Consider the following 20690-nt stretch of genomic DNA (forward strand, 5'->3'; position numbering starts at 1 on the left):
GCGTAACCCATTCAATCCGAGAACGCATACCGTTTCATTTTAGATTTGAGCTATAACCATTATTTTATACTTTGAGCTATTTAAAAATAGCTCAGAGCGCCGTGCTACGAACTTGTAGATCTGCTATTTTTTTTTAAATCTTGAACATTTGTGCAAATCTTTGAATACATATATTTTTTTAAACAACATTTTTAACTCAAATCTAAGCTTCTGGGGGGGTCCCTGGAACAACATATTTTAGATGGGGGTCGGCGGCCAAATACATATACTTTTGGGTGGTCCTTGACATGAAAAAGTTTGAGAACCACTGATATAGCTACATAAGTTTTTTCAGAAAACTTTTAGGATTTAGAAGACATTTTGTAAAGATTTGCAAGCATTTTCACGATTTTTCATAAATAGCAGATCTAGATCATAGAAATCTTAAAATGACACAGATGCGTTCCCGGTCTTAGTGGATTAATGCCAGCACCACAACCATGTGATCTACTCAAATCTATTATTATTGCGTTATAATAATATTTATTGATTATGCATAACAAGATTATAAGGCACTTATCATTAGATAAGTCAAAACTTTAAGGGGGTTGAAATTGATTGTGTCGTCCATGTCAGTCCACCCCTGATGCTGGCTGTACAAACTGTATTTTTAGTTTTTGTGAGGCTGTCTTTTTAGAAAATTAATAATTAATTACGGGAATAAATCGTCTGTCGGGCAGAAACCTCTTATCTCCAAGTTTTAACTTTTAGCATTTTTTTTAAAAGTCCCACTTGATAATACTACAGCGTCACACAAAAGTATTCGTGATGCGCTTTGAGCTTGTAGATCTGTTATTTTTTTTTGCTATTTTTGAATTTGAATCCTGAAAATGTACAGTTTTGGACATACAGTATGAGGTTTCCACCCGACAGAGACGATATGCAAAGTGAATACATTAATACGCTCTGCCTCCACACAGGAATGAGAGTGTTATGGGACTTTTAAAAACATGCTTAAAGGAGTAGTTCACCCGGCCAAAACATGACTTATTTATTTTCTATGAATTACACACACCCATGAAGCCTTGAATACATGGATTTATTTATTTATTTTGGTCACATTACTAAGCCAATAATTTGATATCCGGCTGCGTTTCTGGTAGGAGACTCATAAGAGACTGTTTGAGTCTCCTGCCGGAAACGCAGCCGGATATCAAATTATTGGCTTATTGGCTGGAAAGCGACAAAAACAAAAAAAAATCCATGAATTCAAGGCTTCATGGGTGTGTGTAATTCATAGAAAATAAGAATTCTTTTGGGTGAACTACTCTTTTTAAGACCCACCTTTTCACCGTAGAGGACTCCTACAGTATATTAGGTTCACAGGTTGTTTTGTGTTTTTGTGGGTTGTGTTTTTGTGTGTGTGTGTGTGTGTGTGTGTGTGTGTGTAGCCTCTACTCTCTCCTGTTGTGACGGACCGACAGTGTAACTGAGTTCTTGTTGTCCTAGTCTAGTCTTCTTTGTCTTGTACTATGTTTTTCTCTTTTTTCTCTCTCTCTTTTCTCTTTCTGTGGACTGTGCCCAGGCCAGTGTAATAACTGGATGGGGGTGCACTACAAATACAGAACCTAATGAACATATGGTTTCCCAAACAGACAACATAATCAAGAGGGTCTTCAACATCGTCAAGTTCACCTGGGTGCTGTGCCAGACCACAGTGGAGAGCTTCACCAGCTGGATGAACGAACTGTGCAGAGAACACAACGACATCTCCACCGTCCTGCGCATCGAGCGGTGCATGCTCACCCGAGAGGTTAAAAAGGTACGGTAATATGGACTGTCTGCATTTATCCTATTCTATGCTGCTCTGCCTCCTGAGCCACTGCCGCACTACCTCCTCTACCTCAGGCTGTGACCCCCCAAAATAATCTTATTTGAACTGGGGACCCCCACACCCTGACAAGCACTTGGAATTGTAGGCATTACATTTAGTTTGATAAATATTGTGAAAATAACCGAGGCGTTTTGAGCTTGTAGATCGGATATTTTCCTAAATCCTGTTATTTGGACTCATCAGGGTGGGGGTTGTAAGGTGTTAGTCAACCTGCTTTGGGACTGTGTGTGTTTCCCAGGGTAATGTTCCAAACAGGGAGAGCATCCATGTGTACTACCAGAAGGCCATGAGACTCAACATGTCCAGACAGTCCAGTCTAGACCCCTTCAGTGAGGACGAGTCCTGCTCCGGTTCTCACAGGGTCCGCAGGCGGAGAGGAGACTACCGCATGGAGAGCCAGGACTCCATGGCATCCAGGGACAGCATGTCCAGGTACCGTTTGATTTATTTATGTGACCGTGAAAGGTAATTTATGCGCTTATTTATGACGTCGGACTTTTCGTCGTAACGATGGTGTCACACAGCAAAAAGAACCTCCTTTAGATCTGCTATTGTTGCGATTTTAGAAAATGTAGAAAAGGTTTTGCTTATAATAACATGCCCAAATGGAAGTTTGAGTTTGCTGTTTAGCAGTAACATTTTAAGGCAATATCAAGAAGTTTAATTAGTTTGATGTTTGCTAAATCCCATGCTAACATGACATGCTGTAGCACTATGGTATTTGTTTCATGGCTGCATGTGTGATGAAGTCTTTCACGCCATTAAACTAGCCACAAACATGTAACACCCCTCCCCATCGCCTAACACATACAGTAGTGGTTCCCAAAGTGTGGTCGGGGCACCCCCAGGGGGTCCTTGAGGGCGTTCCAGGGGGAACAGCTTAACCACTTTAACCTTTTTTTTTTGCTTTGGCTATTCGAAAACAGCCGACCTACAAGCTTGCGTTGTGAGCTTGTGGATCGGCTATTTTCAAAACATTTGGAAAAATCTGGAAATTGTTTGGAATTTAAAAAATCTTAATTGGAATAATTATGAAAATACCACCAAACTTCTCTTATGGTGGTCCCTGGCACGAAATCTTTTCAGATTCCGTGGCCAAATACAAATCAATTTGGGGGACCATTTTTTTGAGAACCACTGACATAGACCAAACATTTTCATCATAAATAGTTTTCACGCCATTTCACTTAACCTCTGGCGAGGGTTCCATGTCCATCTCACTGCGAGATGGACAGATGTCACTTAACCTCTGGCGAGGGCTCCATGCTGTTCTCATGTGTGACCAACCATCCCACCATCTGTCCATCTCTCAGTGCCTGCACTGAGGCCACCATGCTGTTCTCTCGTCAGTCCACCCTGGACGACCTTGACGGGATGCCCGAGTGCATCCCCAAAACCAGCGAGCGCGCCCGCCCCAAGCTGCGCAAGATGTACGGCCTGGACGTGTCCAACTCCTCCGCTGACAGTGGCAGCAGCCTCCTGTCCAGGTGCAGAGCCTCCTCTTCCTCTTCCTCTTCCTCCTCCTCCTCCTCGTCTTCTTCCTCATCATCACCTCCATTACCTTGCCCTCATACATTTTCACCTCATCGATGAATATGCGATGTATAAGTAGGGCTGTCCCATCATAGGAAGGTGATTCATCATTAATCGGTCGGTTAGGGAGGAATCGTTGGGTTGATTATTTATGCAGTTTTCTCTCGTAATCTTTAGATATAACCCTTTAATTCTAGTCGATGACTGTCAATAGGCAGTAGCTTAAAATGTTCAGTTCTCGACCTCATCGACCTGAACATTCAGGTCTCTGCATGAACGTATGCAGCAAAAATAACTTTGTTTTTTACAGAGGCATTTCTAGCATACATATAAAAAAAAACATGTCATTGCAATGCCCCATGTATAGCCCAAAGAAGAGAGTTACATAGTCTTATTATTTTGTTTTTTCCCCCCAAATGAAAACACAAAGGACAAATCTCAAATAAAAATACAACAATACAGAGAATCTATAGGTTTGTTGACTAATCGATTAGTCAACAAATTCCTGTGACTTTTAGTCAACCAAGAATTCCTTTAGACGAGGACAGCCCTGCTGTATGTATTGTACGTACGATAGATAGCATTGTATCTCCACTATGGTCACACACACGACACAATTGATGACATTGGCATCCATTGTGGAGGCCAGTTGTCACCCGAGGTTCCTTGTTTAAAGCTTTTATTATCTACAGTAAGTCATCAGTGGAGTAACGACAGAGTTCAAGGGAAGTATTTATTGTAATGTGTTCTTTTGGTCATCACTGGGGTCAAAAATGTTTCTTTGTCAAAATGTTAGTCAGAAAAACTTCCAACAATGACAGCAGAACGGTATCGCTATCAAAAGCTTCTTTATAGAATGTCTATGTAAAGATTGTCCTTTACGTCAAAAGATGTTCCGATCTTTTAATTGAGAAGTAAACTTGCATTGACTCTGTCTCTCCCTTTCATATGTTGGTGTCTCTCTTGCAGCGAGGCCACACAGTGCTTCACACTCTTCTCCAGACAAGGAACCGCAGACACTATAGAGGAAGTGGAGGACGAACACGACCAAGGGGAGGACAAGGACAAGCAGCAGAGGACAGAGGGGACACTGGGGGCGGAGGGAGGAGGCATCTGGGGAGACACAGAACCCAGTGGAGAGGAGGGGCCAGGGGAGCGAGAGGAGGCGCGGTCGCACCGCGACGGAGAGGGAGATCCCTGGGAGGGAGCAGAGGATACGGAGGAGTCCGCCCTCTCGGGACAGGACAAGGACCACTACACCACGGAGAGCGAGGAGGACGGTGGCGGCGGCGCCATGCGGCGGCAGTACATGCAGACGGAGGACGGGGGGCGAGCGGGACTGCTCTACACCCCCGACACGGACGCTTCCAAAGCCTCGGACAGCGGCGCTGTCGAGGTGCCGCCCAGCTACAGCAAGGCGGTGAGCTTCGACCACCTGGTGAGCACGGACGACAGCGACATGGACAGGAGGAGGCTGATGGCGTTGTCCCCGAGCAGCCGCTCTGACAGCAGGTCAGACATCCTGCTGCCGTCCATGACCACCGATCTGACCGCCGGCGAACTGCTGCTCAACAAGTAAGTGTGTGTGTGTGGTGTGGTGTTATACCGACCTGATCTGATCCCAACCCACTGCATCTGGAGGAAATTCCGGCGACCTCGGAACGGTCGCCACCAGGTATTCCTAAACGTAACCTCAGTAAAACTATGCCTAAAACTAAACTAAACGTATTCCTAAACATAACCTTAGTAGAATGATGCCTAAACCTAATCTTATTCCTAAACTTAACCTCAGTAAAACTATGCCTAAACCTAATCTTATTCCTAAACTTAACCTCAGTAAAACTATGCCTAACCCTAAACTTATTCCTAACCTTAACCCCTCAGTAAAACGAATACAAGAACAGCTGGGGGCGAGTGTGTTTTGGGGCGATTATTCTGGTTACCCTTCTGGAGATACCAGCTGTCTTCCACCTACTTGTTTTTCAGGGGGGGGCATTGCGTATGCTCATTTAATGTGCACTAATGTGTTACCAATGATACTAATTAAGAAACTGTTCCGTTTTAGTGTAGCAGAGCCATTTGAGTGAGCCAACATGCACAAGAACAGCACCCTGACTCTGTTTGACCTGAATGGAACACAACCTTAATTAGTATCGGGTGCGTTTAGGAATAATGCTCTGAGAATCTGCCTCGATTTCAGAGTGCTCTGGTTTTGACATCATAGAGTGCTCTCTCTCATATTAGTAAATTTTATGAACAGTCACAGTAGATGCTCATTAACTAATGCTGCCATTTTCATCTTTTAAAATTCATGCAAATGAACATTATTTCATCCCATGTGTAAACATGATTATCTGTTTTGTTACATGTAGCCTACTGTAGGTGCATGTCTAGAGTACCAAACAAGCTGCAACCAATGCAGTTTGCAATGACTTCATTGACCTCCATTGTTCAGATGCTCGACGACAAACACGGCTTTTCAGTCTGTGTGGTCAGTGTGTGCTCTGAGTGCTCGGAATTTCAGAATGACCAGAGAGCACTCTCTGCGCCTTCAGATGCACCCATCATTGGTAACAACGTGTGAAGGAAGTAACATTCCACAACAATTTATGGCAGTATGGCTGCCGTGCCGTGAAAAAACACGCGTTACACTGATGTAATGAGAGATACACTTTTTGTTACCACCGCGCTCTGACTCCTCTGGTGCAATATCCTCTTAGACCAATAACATTTAAATAAGTGACGGGTCGCACTCAGAGTGACAAGAGTGAGTTAACTTATTTTATTTCTTCTTCTTTACAATAAAGGACAAACGTTTCGGCTATCAAGACAGACAGACGAAAGCTGGATAGATGAAAACGTCGGTCCTTTATTGTAAAGACATGGAGAAGAAATAAAATAAGTTAACTCACTCTTGTGCTCTGAGTGCGACCGTCACTTATTTAACTGCCGGGAAGTAATTTATTAATTCATCCGCCACCGCCAGTGTTTTTACTAATTTTCCGAGACCCAAAGACATTTTTTTCAAAGAAGATGTAAACAACAGATGTCTGGGGGGTCTCTTCTATCATCCGGAAAATTAAAATTGTAACCGCGATCTTCCGTTCTTTAGTTATCGGCAGTTGAATATGGCTTGTTTTCACCAAAAACGCAATCTGGGAAAAGAAATCAGAGATAAATGTATCCTCCTATAATTTCAGTAACCTCTGTCTTGGGTCGTGTCTTAGTCTGTGCCCGATCAAACCGCATGCGTCGCATCCACAGAGGGTGGAACTGCGCATGCGTCGCATCCAATCCAGCCGCGAAACACTGTTGCCCGTGTGTGTGTGTGTGCGCACGCGCTCGCTCTGTGTGTGCGTGTGCGCGCACGAGACGACTCGCGCTAAACTGTGTGCGACACGCTATTTCATCAAATCTCAGCTTCTTATTAGCGTTTGTGTGTCAAACAATGGGAGATAGGGACCCAGGGGGTTCCGCGATGGGGGGGTGCCCGTGGGGACGGGTGACCATGGGGGGGGGGGGGGTGCGCGTGGGGAGGGGTGACCAGGGGAGATGGGGGGGGGGGGGAGAAACCGCGCGACAGGACGTGCAATAACCCCAAGTTTGCTCTACTTTCGCCTGCGCCCTTCACCGGGTATGGTCTAGTTTTTATAAATCTGATAACGTTAGTCCGGACAGGCTGGAATTTGTTTAGATCACGTGTTTTCCGGGTGTATTCTTCTTCGGGAGTCCCAGGATCAGTCACAGGTTGCGGAAGAGCGCCCTCTATCGTAACCACTGAAAACACCAACTGTCCATGTCAGTCAAGCGTTGAATTTGAAATGACTTCTATAATAGACGTCAATTGCAGTCAATGTGTTAGGGGTCTTCAACCTTTTCAGGCCAGGGACCCCCAAACTGATGGGGAGATGGAGCAGGGACCCCCTACCTCGTAGGGTAGGGGGGGCTACCACATATATTGTATATTTATGTATACAATTGTGTTTTATATTGCCTGCTCCTATACGCACCTGCCCCAGTAGGTGTGCAAAATAAAGATTCTCTACAAAATATGTATAAACATACCATGTTATTGTGCATTGTGCCTCCATTTATCTGTTTGCTATGGATTCATGTTATGTTTAAAGACAATTTGACATTTTGGAGAAAAAAATGAAAAAAAACGTTTTGTTTTTTTTCAAACAAAAATATTGTTTAATCAAACAACAATTTCGCGGACCCCCTGCAGTACCTCCGCGGACCCCCTAGGGGTCGCGGACCCCCTGTTGAAGACCTCTGTACTGACGAATGAAAATCACTCACTCCCCACATCAAGGATGTTCTATGACGAGGAACTGGATCAGTCAGACAAGTTCTACGGCGGCCAGCCCCTGATTCTGCAGCTGTGCTACGCTCTCTACAACATCCTGGTGGCTCACTCCGAGTTCGTGTGCTACCTGGTCATCATCATCAACAACATGGTGTCAGCGTCCGGCATCACCCTGGTCCTGCCCATCACCATCTTCCTGTGGGCCATGCTGTCTGTCCCCCGGCCCAGCAAGCGCTTCTGGATGACTGCCATCGTCTACACCGAGGTACTGGGTGACAGACAAGCCCCTCTGTTACAGAGCTGTACTACACACTCATTATTATACACAGCCGCTAAACAACAGCCTCAGCATGCTGTAGAAAAAGGGTTCCCAAACTTTTCCAATACCAAGGACCCCTCGAATAGCCAGCCTCTGTTTGGGGAGTGCGGACACCCTATTTTTAACTTCCCTTCAGGGATTAATAAAGAATTTCTTTATCTATTGTATTCTATTGAGAAATGGCTAAAGAAAACAAACAAACGAACCAAAAAATAAAAATAGCTGGCCCTTACCCATTGCAAAATGGCTTAAAAAGTAGAAAGAAAGAAAGAAAATTAAAATAGTGAAAATAGCTGATCTACAGGCTCACATTGTGTCACAATGCAATACGTTGCAAACTTGTAGATTGGCTATTTTTGAAAACGTTTGAAAATAATGACATGCCTGAAATAGGAACACCAGGTTATAAGTCGTCTCTGTCGGGTGGAAATCTCATATGTCCAAAACTGTGACTTTCCAGGACTCAAATTCAAAAAGTATCAAAAGTAGCAGATCTACAAGCTCAAAACGCGTCGCTTCGCGCCACGTTTCGAGCTTGTGGATCTGCTACTTCTGATGCTTTCGTGTGATGCTGTTGTATTCGAATGTGTTTGAATATGGAGATAAGAGTTTTTTTCTACCCCAAGTACAACAGCGAAGTGGTTAAACTGGCACATAATGTTAAGAATTGAATTGAATCGTGTGCCCCGCCTCGTTGACACAAGGAACTTGTACCCCTCCAGGTCACCATTGTCATCAAATACCTCTTCCAGTTTGGCTTCTTCCCCTTCAACCAGAACAAGCTTGACAAGAACAAGCCCTACCACCCTCCCAACATCATCGGAGTGGAGAGGAAGGATGGATACGTCCACTACGATCTCATCCAACTGCTGGCTCTGTTCTTCCACAGATCCATCCTCAAGGTGCTTACAATTCACACATTCTCTTATACTTTGTCATCAACTAACTAACCAAAAGGGTAACCGGAACAGCGGGCGCCTGGTATTTCTGGCCACCTTTTTTATTACATTTATTTTATAAATGCACATGCAACATGCTGTCAGCCTAGGTGCCCGGACCGCCAGGCCAAGCGCTCCCGGGCCAGATCTGCTATTTTCAAAAGATTTATATTAATTGCATGCAAATGATAACTTCATTATCTTGTGAAAGGGGACTTTCTGCATAATGAGTACTTTTACTTTTGATGCTTTAAGTATATTTTGATGCCAATACTTTTGTAAATTTTGATTACCGGACTTTTACTTGTAATCATCATCGCAGTATTGATACTTTTACCCCAAGTAAAGCAAATTGAGTATTTTTTCCAACACTGCCCCCAGTGCCACGGCCTGTGGGACGAAGACAGACCTAGAGAGAGGAAAGCACCCCTGCATCGCGACGAGTCTGAGGACGAGTTAGGAGTTGGGGAGGAGGAGAAGGAGAAGGAGGAGTCCGTCCCCTCCGTGATCCGAGGAGGCGAGAGGAGGGGCTCCACTCAGACACTGAAGTCCATCACCATGGGGGCGTCCATGGCCATGAACACGTCCATGGACTCGGGACACGTCCAGGTCAGTGTTCATTCCGAAGACCAAAACTATGACGAAAAATGTTTGTCGACTACCTTCTTTCACTGACGAAGACTCAATAACAACGAAATAAAAACTACGCTATGATGACTAAAACTATGACTAAATATATTGACAATTTGACTGAAATGTTAGTGAGGGACTAGTGGAGAAGAGATCCAGTAGAACTAAAAGACAAGTCATTTTATGTTTGGTTGTGCTCGGGTGTCGTGCTCCGAAAATAGAAAATCTACCATCTTGCAGATCGTCTATTTTCGGCACACAGCTAAGTATAAATCAGGCATTGCGACGGCCCGCCAAAATAGATTTTAGTCGACTAAATCAACTGTAGATTTAGTTGACTAAAATCTCTAAAATTATATTTACCGGTAGTCAACTGAAACTAGACAAAAACTAAAACATTGCAGAGGACTAAAATATGACTAAAACTAAATTGAACTTTATTCAAAAGACTGTGACTAAAACTAAATCAAAATTAACTCTGGTCCAGGTGCATCACTCCACCCAGCAACAGACCTACCAGCGCCGCAAGAGCTCCATCAGCGGGGGGTCCCACATCTCCCGGAGGTCTTCTGCTCGCTCTAAAAGAGGTAAATGTTATGAACAAAATTAGACACATTGTGTTTGTATGGCTCTTTTACAAACACAACAACAACACGGTGCTTCCACAGACATTAAAAGACCCACTTCCCCCCAACATTATGTTTTTTGTTTGGTTAATAATGTATTTTTGAAACTTAATCGTGAAAGTCCTGGTAGTTTCTTGCACTCTGCATATCTCCCAAAGCATTCATTCAGAGTTTTACAACTAAAGTCTGGTTTTAACCCATTAATGCTGCGAACGCATCTGTGTCATTCTAAGATTTCTTTGGCTATTCAAAAATAGCAGATGTACAAGCTCATAGCGCAGTGCCGAGTGCCACACTATGAGCTTGTAGATCTGCTATTTTTGGAAAAATCGTGGAAATTTTTGAATATATTATTTTTAAAGCGAACATTTGTCAAATATTTAGATCCAGGGACCTCTAGAAGTAAATATTTGAGTTCAAAATGGTTGCTTTGAAAAATATGATAATCAAAGATTTGCTAAATCTAAAATAGCTCGTAGCGCGGCACTCGGTGCCGTGCTATGACCTTGTAGATCTGCTATTTTTGAATAGCCAAAGTATAAAATAATGGTTATAACTCAAATCTAAAATGACACAGATGTGTTCCCGGATTGAATGGGTTAAAAACCACACTAGCGCCGGTCGGACATACTGTATAATATTGTTAAAAGAATTCTGTGATTATGGATTGGACAAAATCGGATTTGGTCTGCAAAGTGTGAACATACAGTAGCCTTAGACTGGTGGGGTCCAGTGCCTGAGCATGTGAGTCTAGGTCAGTGACATCATGCCAGACTAGTGGACATGGTTCATTTACCTCCAGCAATGTAAATGACTTCCAACAGGAAGCACCGCTTCCCGCTGCAGCAGCAGCCGGCGCTACGGCAGCGAGGCCAGCGTCCAGCCCAAGAGCCGCAAGCAGCTCATCGTGGAGAAGATCAGGGAGCAGTTTCTCAAGGGGAAGGCCTTCACCATAAAGAGGTACACACCAGTGTTCATTTCGTTGACTAAAACTATGACAAAAAAATAATAATCCACTGACAAAAAGAAAAGAAAAACTAAGCTACAATGACTAAAACTAAGACTAAATATATTGACAATTTCGTCTACAAATAAAAACTAGACTAAAGATCCGGTAGAACTAAAAGACAAGTCATTTTATGTTTGGTTGCGCTCGGGTGTTGCGCTCTGAAATTAGCAGATTTGCAAGCTCACAACGCGTCGCGCTGCGGCGCGTTGTGAGCTTGTAGATCGGCTATTTTCAGCATGAAACCAAGTGTAAAATCAGCCATTACGACGCCATCAAGGCACCGCCACAATACATTGTTGTCGACAAAATCAACTGTAGATTTAGTCGACTAAAATCTTATGACATTTAGTCGACTAAAACTAGACTAAAACTAAAACTTTTCAAATGACTAAAATATGCCTAAAACTAAATGAAATGTTATTCAAAAGACTATGACTAAAACTAAATAAAAGTTTGCTGTCAAAATCAACACTGGTACACACAGATGCTACAGCATGTCTGGAAGTGGATTCATAGCGAGGCCCATTGGGTTTTGTCTTCAACACTGAGGCCTCTGGCTGCTCAATCAGATATGGTCGCTGCAAACCTTCTCCAAAACTGTTGCTTTAAAAAAAAAAATTAAAGAGGTGGTGCCATTGTTTCGCACTTTTTCTGTTTTTCATGTGTCTATGAGGTTGATAGAACTTCATTAAGCCCCCTGGTGGTGTTTTTATGGTGTTTTATGTCTTCTCTGACTATTTTGAGTTTCTACCTGGAGGCTGAAACCTTGAGGGTCAAACGTGCCAATAGAAAAACAGCCCTTTAGTGACATAGTAAAAATATACCCTCCCCCTCATTATCGTAACACAACAGGTGTGGGCATGAGGAGGAGGAGGGACTAGGACAGATGGGTGGTGCTAAGGTGGTGGAGGAGGTGCTAAGGTGAGAACCAGGTATACTTAATGAACTGGAGGCGTGTCCACATAAAAACATAACTTTAACAAATTCTGTATACTTTTTTGAAAAAAATCTTCCTCCTAGTATAACCATAATACCTGATGATTATGTTTTAGGGGGGAAAAAAATCACTGAAAATCACGGCACCCCGTCTGAGGAACCTGTGGTTCCAATGGATCCAATGTAGTTATTATTTAGTCACAAACTCTTGTTAATACTTTTCATTCATTGGTTTAGTAATATTTATAAAACCCACAGACATACTGTACTTAACCACTTTCGCTTAAAAAAAAAGTTCAATCTACAAGCTAAAAAATGTTTTTCGGACTGCTGTGTAGAGCGGTCACATGGGCAGACCACGAAGGCTTTTGAGATTTCAAGTGGGCCTGATTTGCCTGACAGTTGCTGTGACTGTGTTTTCCTGCAGAGCCATGGAGTTCTACCTGCCCATACGCCAGTTCTTCCACAACCTCGTCCATCCTGAGTACAGTGCCGTCACAGACGTCTATGTCTTCATGTTTCTCTCTGACACCATTGACTTCATGATCACCGTGTTTGGATTCTCGGCCTTTGGTGTAGGTCCTTCCTTCCTTGGATTTTAGATTGACCACTTAAGCCCTATTATACTCTGTTATATGACCGACAGCGAAAACTGACAATCTACAAGCGACACGTTGCGAGCTTGCAAATAGGCTATTTTTGCTATTTTTAGACATTTTGAATATTTAGACATTTTGAAAGTGGTTAACTAGATAGATTTTTTCTTAATCGACAGGATGTAACGCCTCGCGTTGTGAGGCATTTTTAACTGAAGCCGATCCATGTTAAGTTCAGCATGTCCTTGCTCCCCTGTCCAGAAACACTCGGCGGGAGCAGACATCACCTCGTCCCTGTCGGAGGACCAGGTGCCGGGACCCTTCCTGGTCATGGTGCTGATCCAGTTTGGGACCATGGTGGTGGACCGGGCGCTCTACCTCAGGAAGACCGTCATGGGAAAGACCATCTTCCAGGTCATCCTGGTGTTTGGAATCCACTTCTGGATGTTCTTCATCCTGCCCGGAGTCACAGAGAAGTAGGAACTTATTTTAGACATATACGTCACTTTAGCCCAGTGGTTCTCAAAGTGGGGTCCGGAGGACCCCAAGTGGTCCTTGAGTGGGTTCCAGGGGGTCCCCAGCTAAATTTGTTAATATAGCATTACAATCAGTTTAATCAGTGAAAATATGTGAAAAATTAGGAATATTTTTAAATCATTTTAACGACACAAATCTTGATTGGGGGTCCTTGGCACAACATTTTTTCAGATGGGGGTCGGTGGTACAAATACATATTAATTTGCGGGTCCTTGACATGAAAACATTTGAGAACTACTGCTTTAGCCAATGCACAGATTAATGGACTGCAAATGAGGTCATTGTAAATTAAAAAGTAAGACAATACTACTACTGTAATTGTCATTAATTTTTATTATAATATAATTAATTTTCAAACATGACGACATCACTCTTCAAACACTCTTTTTCTGTTTGGCACTGCCCTTTTCTTGATTCTGCAATTCTCTTACTTTTCTATTTTGATTGTATGTAAGTCTTAATGCCCCTAAAGGAGTAATTAGTGCACCAATCAATTACACACCCCATGAAGCATTACATTCATGGAGATTTTTGGGCGGTGTAGCCGCCCCTATAAGTGGGGTTGGGACACCTCATTCTCTGTACTGTGATTGGCTCATTAGTACACCCCTAGCTGTACTGTGATTGGCTGACTCTATTGGCTGACTCAATTCAGCACTGTGATTGGCTAGCGAGACACATGATGACATTAATAACCTATAAATAGGACTATGCACTTCCAAAAATCTATTATTTTTGGAAGTGAGCTTCCATCACTGTGATGACCACTGTGATGACCACACCGCCCACTTCACACTGGGTGTGATTTTTGGGCGGTGAAACCGCCCCTATATGTGAGGTTTGGACATCGACATTCGCTGCACTGTGATTGGCCACCATTGTACCCCCCCCCACCCATTGCACCCCCCCAACCCTGCGCTGTGATTGGCCCCCATTGTACCCCCCTAACCCTGCACCGTGATTGGCCAATTACAGTCTATTCAGGACTGTGATTGGCTAGTGAAACATGACACATGTGCATAGCCCTATAAATAGGACTATGCACTTAAAAAAAACACATTTATGGGTTTTTTTAAGTTAGGGGTGTACAATGGTTGGTCCACAATATTACTTTTCTTCCATCACTTCTTCCATCACTGTGATGACCACTGTGACCACACCGCCCACTTCACACTGGGTGTGATTTTTTAGTTTTTGTTGCATTCCTAAGCCAATAATTTGATGATAATATTAAAGACCCTAACCCTAACCCCCAAACTAAAAAATCTCCATCAATTCAATGCTTCATGGGGTGGGTCATTTATAGGAAATAAGTAAAAAAAATTGGGTGAACTACTCCTTTAATGTTTTTGTGTAAAGCACTTTGAATTTCCTTGTTGGAGAAATGAGCTACACAGATAAGCTTTCTTTGCCTTGCCTCCATCTACACCTTGCAGGCGTTTCAACGAGAACACAGTGGTACAAATGTGGTACTTTGTCAAGTGTGGCTACTTCAGCCTGTCGGCCTATCAGATCCGCTGTGGCTACCCCACCCGTGTGCTGGGGAACTTCCTCACCAAGAGCTACAACTACGCCAACCTCTTCCTGTTTCAAGGGTGAGCAGTGGTGTAAAGTAACTAAGTTACTTTTACTTTACTGGAGTATTTCAAATTTTCTGTACTTTTACTTCTACTCCACTACATCTCAGAGGCAAATATTGTACTTTTACGCCACTACAATTATTTGAAAACTTTAGTTACTAGTTACTTTGTTTCGAGCCGCGTTTCGAGCTTGCAGATCTGCTGCTTTTGATGCTTCTGTGTGACGCTGTAGTATGATCAAGTAGGGCGTTAATTTCTGAAAAGCCAAAACACAAAAAGTTAAAACATGGAGATAAGAGGTTTCTTGCCCCGACAGCAACGAAATGCTTTTGTTTGTCCAACAGGTTCCGTCTGGTGCCGTTCCTCACAGAGCTGAGAGCGGTGATGGACTGGGTGTGGACGGACACCAGTCTGTCCCTGTCCAGCTGGATCTGTGTGGAGGACATCTACGCTCACATCTTTGTCCTCAAGTGCTGGAGGGAATCAGAGAAGGTTGGGACGGGACTCATCTGTGGTTTAGTCTGTTGAAGGACATCATTCAAAATCTCTGTTTCAGAGCACAGATGCTCTTTGTCAGCCACACTCTGCTACAGCCAACACAGTCTTATACTGTTAGATTACAGCAACCCGGTGAAATGCCTTGCTCAAGGCCAAGGGCACCTTAATAGTTTGTGAGGGGCTGAAGTCTAGAGGTTTTTTTCGTTTGTTCAATGTTCAGTCACAGCAAGTACTTTCCTCCTAGTGGGTTCAAACCTGGCAACTTAACAGTTGCATGTACAAGGCTCACAGTGGGGTGCCGTGCTGTGAGCTTGTACATCTGCAATTTTTCAAAAATGTTGAAAAATATCAAAGATGTTTAACTTAAATCTTCTCTTCTGGGGGTCCCTGGCACAAAACATTTTCAGATGGGGGTCCATGGCTCGAAAAGGTTTGAGAACTACTGTCTTATAGGCAAGCATTGTCCCAGGTCTGGATTAGAATGAAGGAAGAATTGCCCTCCAGGGTGGAGCAGTTTCAAGTTCAAGATTTTCCCAAATGGGAATTGTGGCTTGCAGCAGAGCATACAACGTAACCATAACCAAGGAACTGTACCCTCTGTTAATGTAAAAATGATGTAAAATGTGCGTTGTGTGTGTTAGGGACAGCACAAGCTGTGACAAAAAAATGGTTTCAGCAAGCCTGCATAGAGTTACAGCAAGTAAACTCAGCTCAAATTCAAGGCTTTTATGTTTGGGGGGGTAAAAATGCAGTTTGCAGTGAGTAGGGCAAACAACCCAAAATTAACAACATGCACAGAAACATACAACACAAGCTGAACAGAAAACAAATGCTATGTGCACCAAATGACCAAAGAGGCCATGAGGTGGGGAGTCTGAATGAGAACATCAAGATTTACCCTTTAAGCCCCTCTTCAAGCCCCTCTTAAAAAGCGGTGGCTACACAGTCAAATCCATAGTGTCTAAATAAGAAGAATCAGACGTATTTACTGCAAAGGTCTTACAGTGTTTAATTCATGCAATTTGCATTACTATTTTTGACATTTTTTAAAGTGGAAAGTATAATAGGTTAAGTCTGTCTGTGGGCTTTATAAATATTTAACCAAGTATTAACCAAGTATTAACAAGAGCTTGTGACCAAATAATAAAGTAATACATTGGATCCATCCATTGGATCACAGGTTTCTTTCTCTCTGCCAGACAGCAACAACATGCTGCATCTTAAGTCCACCGTCTACCATGCTTCTTCTCTCGTCCACAGAGGTACCCTCAGCCCCGAGGGCAGAAGAAGAAGAAGGTGGTGAAGTACGGGATGGGAGGCATGATCGTGATGCTTCTCATCTGCATCGTGTGGTTCCCTCTGCTCTTCATGTCGCTGGTCAAGTCTGTGGCCGGAGTGGTCAACAAACCCCTAGATGTCTCTCTGAAGATAACCCTGGCTGGGTTCCAGGTACACACACACACACCCACACACACCCACCCACCCACACACACACACACACACACACACACACACACACACACACACACACACACACACACACACACACACACACACACACACACACACACACACACACACACACACACACACACACACACACACACACACACACACACACACACACACACACTTTAGCTACTGTACTTAACCACTTAAACCCCATATGGGTAACAGGAGTCTCTCAGGACTCAATACTAGTGTCTTTTCTGTGTTCTGTTATTGTGGGGAAAGTTTTCACTGAAAATAGCCGATCGACAAGCTGTCGCGTTGTGAGCTTGTCGATCTGCTATTTTCAGTGAAAGCTTTCCCCACAATACCGATGCTGGGGTCTAAGTGGTTAAACCATGATCACCCAGGGGTCTATGCTTGGTCGACTCCTCTTTTCCCTCTACACCAAATCTATAAGATCTACAAGCTTGTAGATCAGCTATTTTCGCAGAATGTTCACCTATTATGACATGCCCAGAATAGGGTTCAAGTGGTTTTAATAGACACTTTATTGGACTGCTTACACTGAATCTGGGGGGGGGGGGGGGGGTGGTCTGTTTATTGAACCTTTATTTAACCAGGGTAGTAGTCTCCCTGAGATTAACAATGACTTTTGCAAGCGAGACCTGGCCAAAAAGCACAACGTAACACACTTTTTGATGTTTGATGGGTCTTGATTTGAAATTAAAGTCAGGTACAATTAACAAAATGGAACAACTTTAAAAGCAGCACATGACACAATGAATAGAAAAAAGAAATAAATGCATGAGAAGGGAGAGAGCTGGAACATAAGCAAACATACCGCAATAGCCTACTCTGAAAGAACTCAAAACATGCTTCAATCTCAGGGTGACGACAAAGGATAAATGCCTATTTTTGGTGGGAAACGTTTCTGAGGCGAAGCATGTTGTTTTGTCTCATGGCTTTATGGGATTGAGATGTTTTGGCAGTACAACAAATCTGATTATGCTACATTTCAGTTTTGGTGCAAAACCAAATGATTGCCTTCTACAAAAGAAATGTACAAACAATTCTACAAAAGAAGATTTTTCTGTTGCATATGAATGCAAAAGATTGTTTCAGTTGTATATGCACTGTTTTACCTTCTTTCAGCCTGTCTTCACCATGAGCGCACAGCAGAACCAGCTTCAGGAAGTAACGCCGCGTGAATTTAAGAGATTTGTGCATTCGTACATTGATGACGTAAGTGCGTTGTATGATAGTATTGTGTAAGCATTGTAAATATTGTATACATGAATAGATGCAAAGATGTCATTTGTTTCTCATGTGTCTGGTATTATATCAACAAACCATGGCCATGGGGAGGACATGCATCTGAACTACTGTACCTTACGGCAGGGGGGGTTCCAGGGGGTCCCCAGCTAAAATGATAGATAGTTAGGTCCCAGAGATTAAAAAATGTGTTAGCCATGTGTCTTAAAATCATTGTGATTTTCATACAAGCGAATTGAATCATTGTGACTGCATACATTTTTAGCATGGAGGAATCCCTCCCCAAAACCTAATGGTGTTAATGCTGCAACTTATTTTTTGTGAATAAAAGATTATTTTAACCAGTCTGTATGGTAGAGTATATTAATACAATATACCTAATACAACTAATGTCCAAAACTGTTACTTTTCAGGATTTAAAAAAAAGCGACGAGGAAACAAATTGCTATTGGCGGGAAGGGCAGCGAGTGCGGGTCGAACCAGTAGAGAAGCCCTAGAAGCCTACCCTACTTTATCATTCATTTTAAAATGAATGGGACCGTAATTTATTAAACGCATATCATGATAATTGAAAAAATACGTTAAACTAGCGATGGAAAACATAAAGTATTTATGAAAATGTTTACTATGGTAATAAAATCAAGCGTAAAGTCCGGCCAAAATCTCATTCACTTGAATGGAGCGACATCTGCTGGCCCATTAAGGAGAACTGTTTTTCAACAATTTTCTTTTTAAACGGATGCTTGCCGCCTGTTTTGAACAGAATTCTGGAAATCACAGTTCTAAAAAGACCATAAACCAACGCTGCAATGACAACGGAGCTACCAGAGGTGTAGACTGAAAGAACGAGCCCAATCGATGGTCTTGAAGGGCGGATCCAAACCCAGGCGCCCGGATTCCTGCGCGGCTTCCTATTGCTTCACCAATCTATGTCCCCGCCTCCCCTCCCCTCCCCCCTCCCCCCCCGGCCTGTGCACGGAACACGCTGACATCACCAAATTTAGAGCGACGCCCCTCTGCACTCTGATTGGTTAGGAGATAACAAGGTTCACTCCCGCTCCGAGACCACAGCCCCCCTGATCTTCCCCCAGCCTTTTTTCTTTTGTAACAAAAAAAAAGGCATGGGTTTCCGAGGCTACCAGAGGTGTTACCAAAAAATCTAACCATTATTTTATACTTTGGCTATTAAAAAATAGCAGATATACAAGCTCATAGCACGGCACCGCGCTAAATCTGCTATTTTTGGAAAAATCGTGAACATTAGTGCAAATCTTTTAATATATATATTATTATTTTTAAGCAAAAGTGTTTTACTCAAATCTTTGCTTCTAAAAAATATTTTTAGATGGGGGGGTCCGCGGCCAAATACATATCATTTTGGGTCGTCCTTGACATGAAAAGGTTTGAGCACCACTGTGATATAGCAACATACGTTTTTTTTCAGAAAACTGTTAGGATTTAGAAGATCGGCCTCAGGTCTTTTAAAAAATATATATTTTTAAAAAAATAGCAGATCTACAAGCTTGTATATCTGCTATTTTTTGAATAGCCAAATAAATCTAAAAATGACACCGGGATGGTTTCTCGGTCTTAATGGATTCATATTTCACAATGCCTCTCTCTCTCCAGACGGCTCTGCAGTGGCTGGAGGGTTACACTCACGATGACCTGACCATCGCAGAGCTGGAGGGAAGCTCAAACTCCCTGTGGACCATCAGCCCTCCCAGCAGGGAGAACCTCATGGTCATGCTGGAGTCCGAGGAGGACTTCCCCATCACCGTGGCCTGGTCCATTCAGAGGTAAACAAACAGGTTCAAGTTCTGAAAGTTCAACACCTTTCAAGTTCCAACGACGTTCCGAGTTTACACTCTCATGGGGCACATTTTTTGGAAGATTTTGGAAAATGTGTCTCATTGCGACGCATTATGAGCCTGTAGATTGGCTATTTCGGATGCGTTGTGAGCTAGGGCAGTGTCTCCCAAACAGTGGGTTCGGGACCCATGTTTGGGTCGCGGACCAATTTTTATGGCATTATTAGAAAAATCTAATAATGTTCAAAATAAGATAGATACCTTCAATAAAAAAAATCTAAGAAATGTCATTAATTAGAAAACAAATAACTTTTAAGAAGTAGTGAATATAGCTGATCTACAAGTGCACAACGCGTCGCGACTCGTTGTGAGCTTGTAGATCTGCTATCTTCACTAGTTTGGGTCCCGGGGAGACATCAAATTTCTCTTTTGGGTCTCGAGCTAAAAGGTTCTAAACCACTAGAGCCACTGAGCTAGGGGCCGTCATGTTTAAAGTGTAAAATCAACACTGGGTTTTAATGTTTTCTGACACTCACTCTAACCCAATCAGGAACCTCACACTGGGTGGTAAATCTGAAATGGCAACAGGGAAATCGGTGACCCGTCTGGACGAAATCACAAAGACCCAGCTCATTAAGCTCCTGAACGGCTCCAGAGATGAATCAGTGTGAGTATGGTGGTGATGCCGCGGTTATCACTAGTTTAGTGCTATGCATGTTCTTCCATGTACTGCACAAGAATCTGTTGTGTTCCGGGTATGACCTGCTTAGT

General features: G+C 43.1%; 1 protein-coding gene across 2 annotated transcripts in view; it reads left to right on the top strand.

Moving 5' to 3' along the window:
* piezo2b (piezo-type mechanosensitive ion channel component 2b) overlaps window positions 1-20690 on the top strand; it is a 143091-nt gene that overhangs the window by 117774 nt on the left and 4627 nt on the right. For both annotated transcript variants that reach the window (XM_080439410.1, XM_080439411.1), the window contains exons 35-51: window positions 1635-1801; window positions 2112-2305; window positions 3187-3360; window positions 4376-4981; window positions 7722-7980; window positions 8757-8936; window positions 9354-9581; window positions 10090-10189; window positions 11053-11188; window positions 12601-12748; window positions 13031-13245; window positions 14743-14901; window positions 15231-15378; window positions 16645-16833; window positions 17989-18078; window positions 19738-19907; window positions 20470-20586. In XM_080439410.1, coding sequence (XP_080295536.1) covers window positions 1635-1801; window positions 2112-2305; window positions 3187-3360; window positions 4376-4981; window positions 7722-7980; window positions 8757-8936; window positions 9354-9581; window positions 10090-10189; window positions 11053-11188; window positions 12601-12748; window positions 13031-13245; window positions 14743-14901; window positions 15231-15378; window positions 16645-16833; window positions 17989-18078; window positions 19738-19907; window positions 20470-20586 — 3280 coding nt within the window. The remainder of the gene's footprint in view (window positions 1-1634; window positions 1802-2111; window positions 2306-3186; window positions 3361-4375; window positions 4982-7721; window positions 7981-8756; window positions 8937-9353; window positions 9582-10089; window positions 10190-11052; window positions 11189-12600; window positions 12749-13030; window positions 13246-14742; window positions 14902-15230; window positions 15379-16644; window positions 16834-17988; window positions 18079-19737; window positions 19908-20469; window positions 20587-20690) is intronic.

Source organism: Gymnoscopelus braueri (genome assembly GCF_963280865.1).
Source record: "Gymnoscopelus braueri genome assembly, chromosome: 10".
NCBI lineage: Eukaryota > Metazoa > Chordata > Actinopteri > Myctophiformes > Myctophidae > Gymnoscopelus > Gymnoscopelus braueri.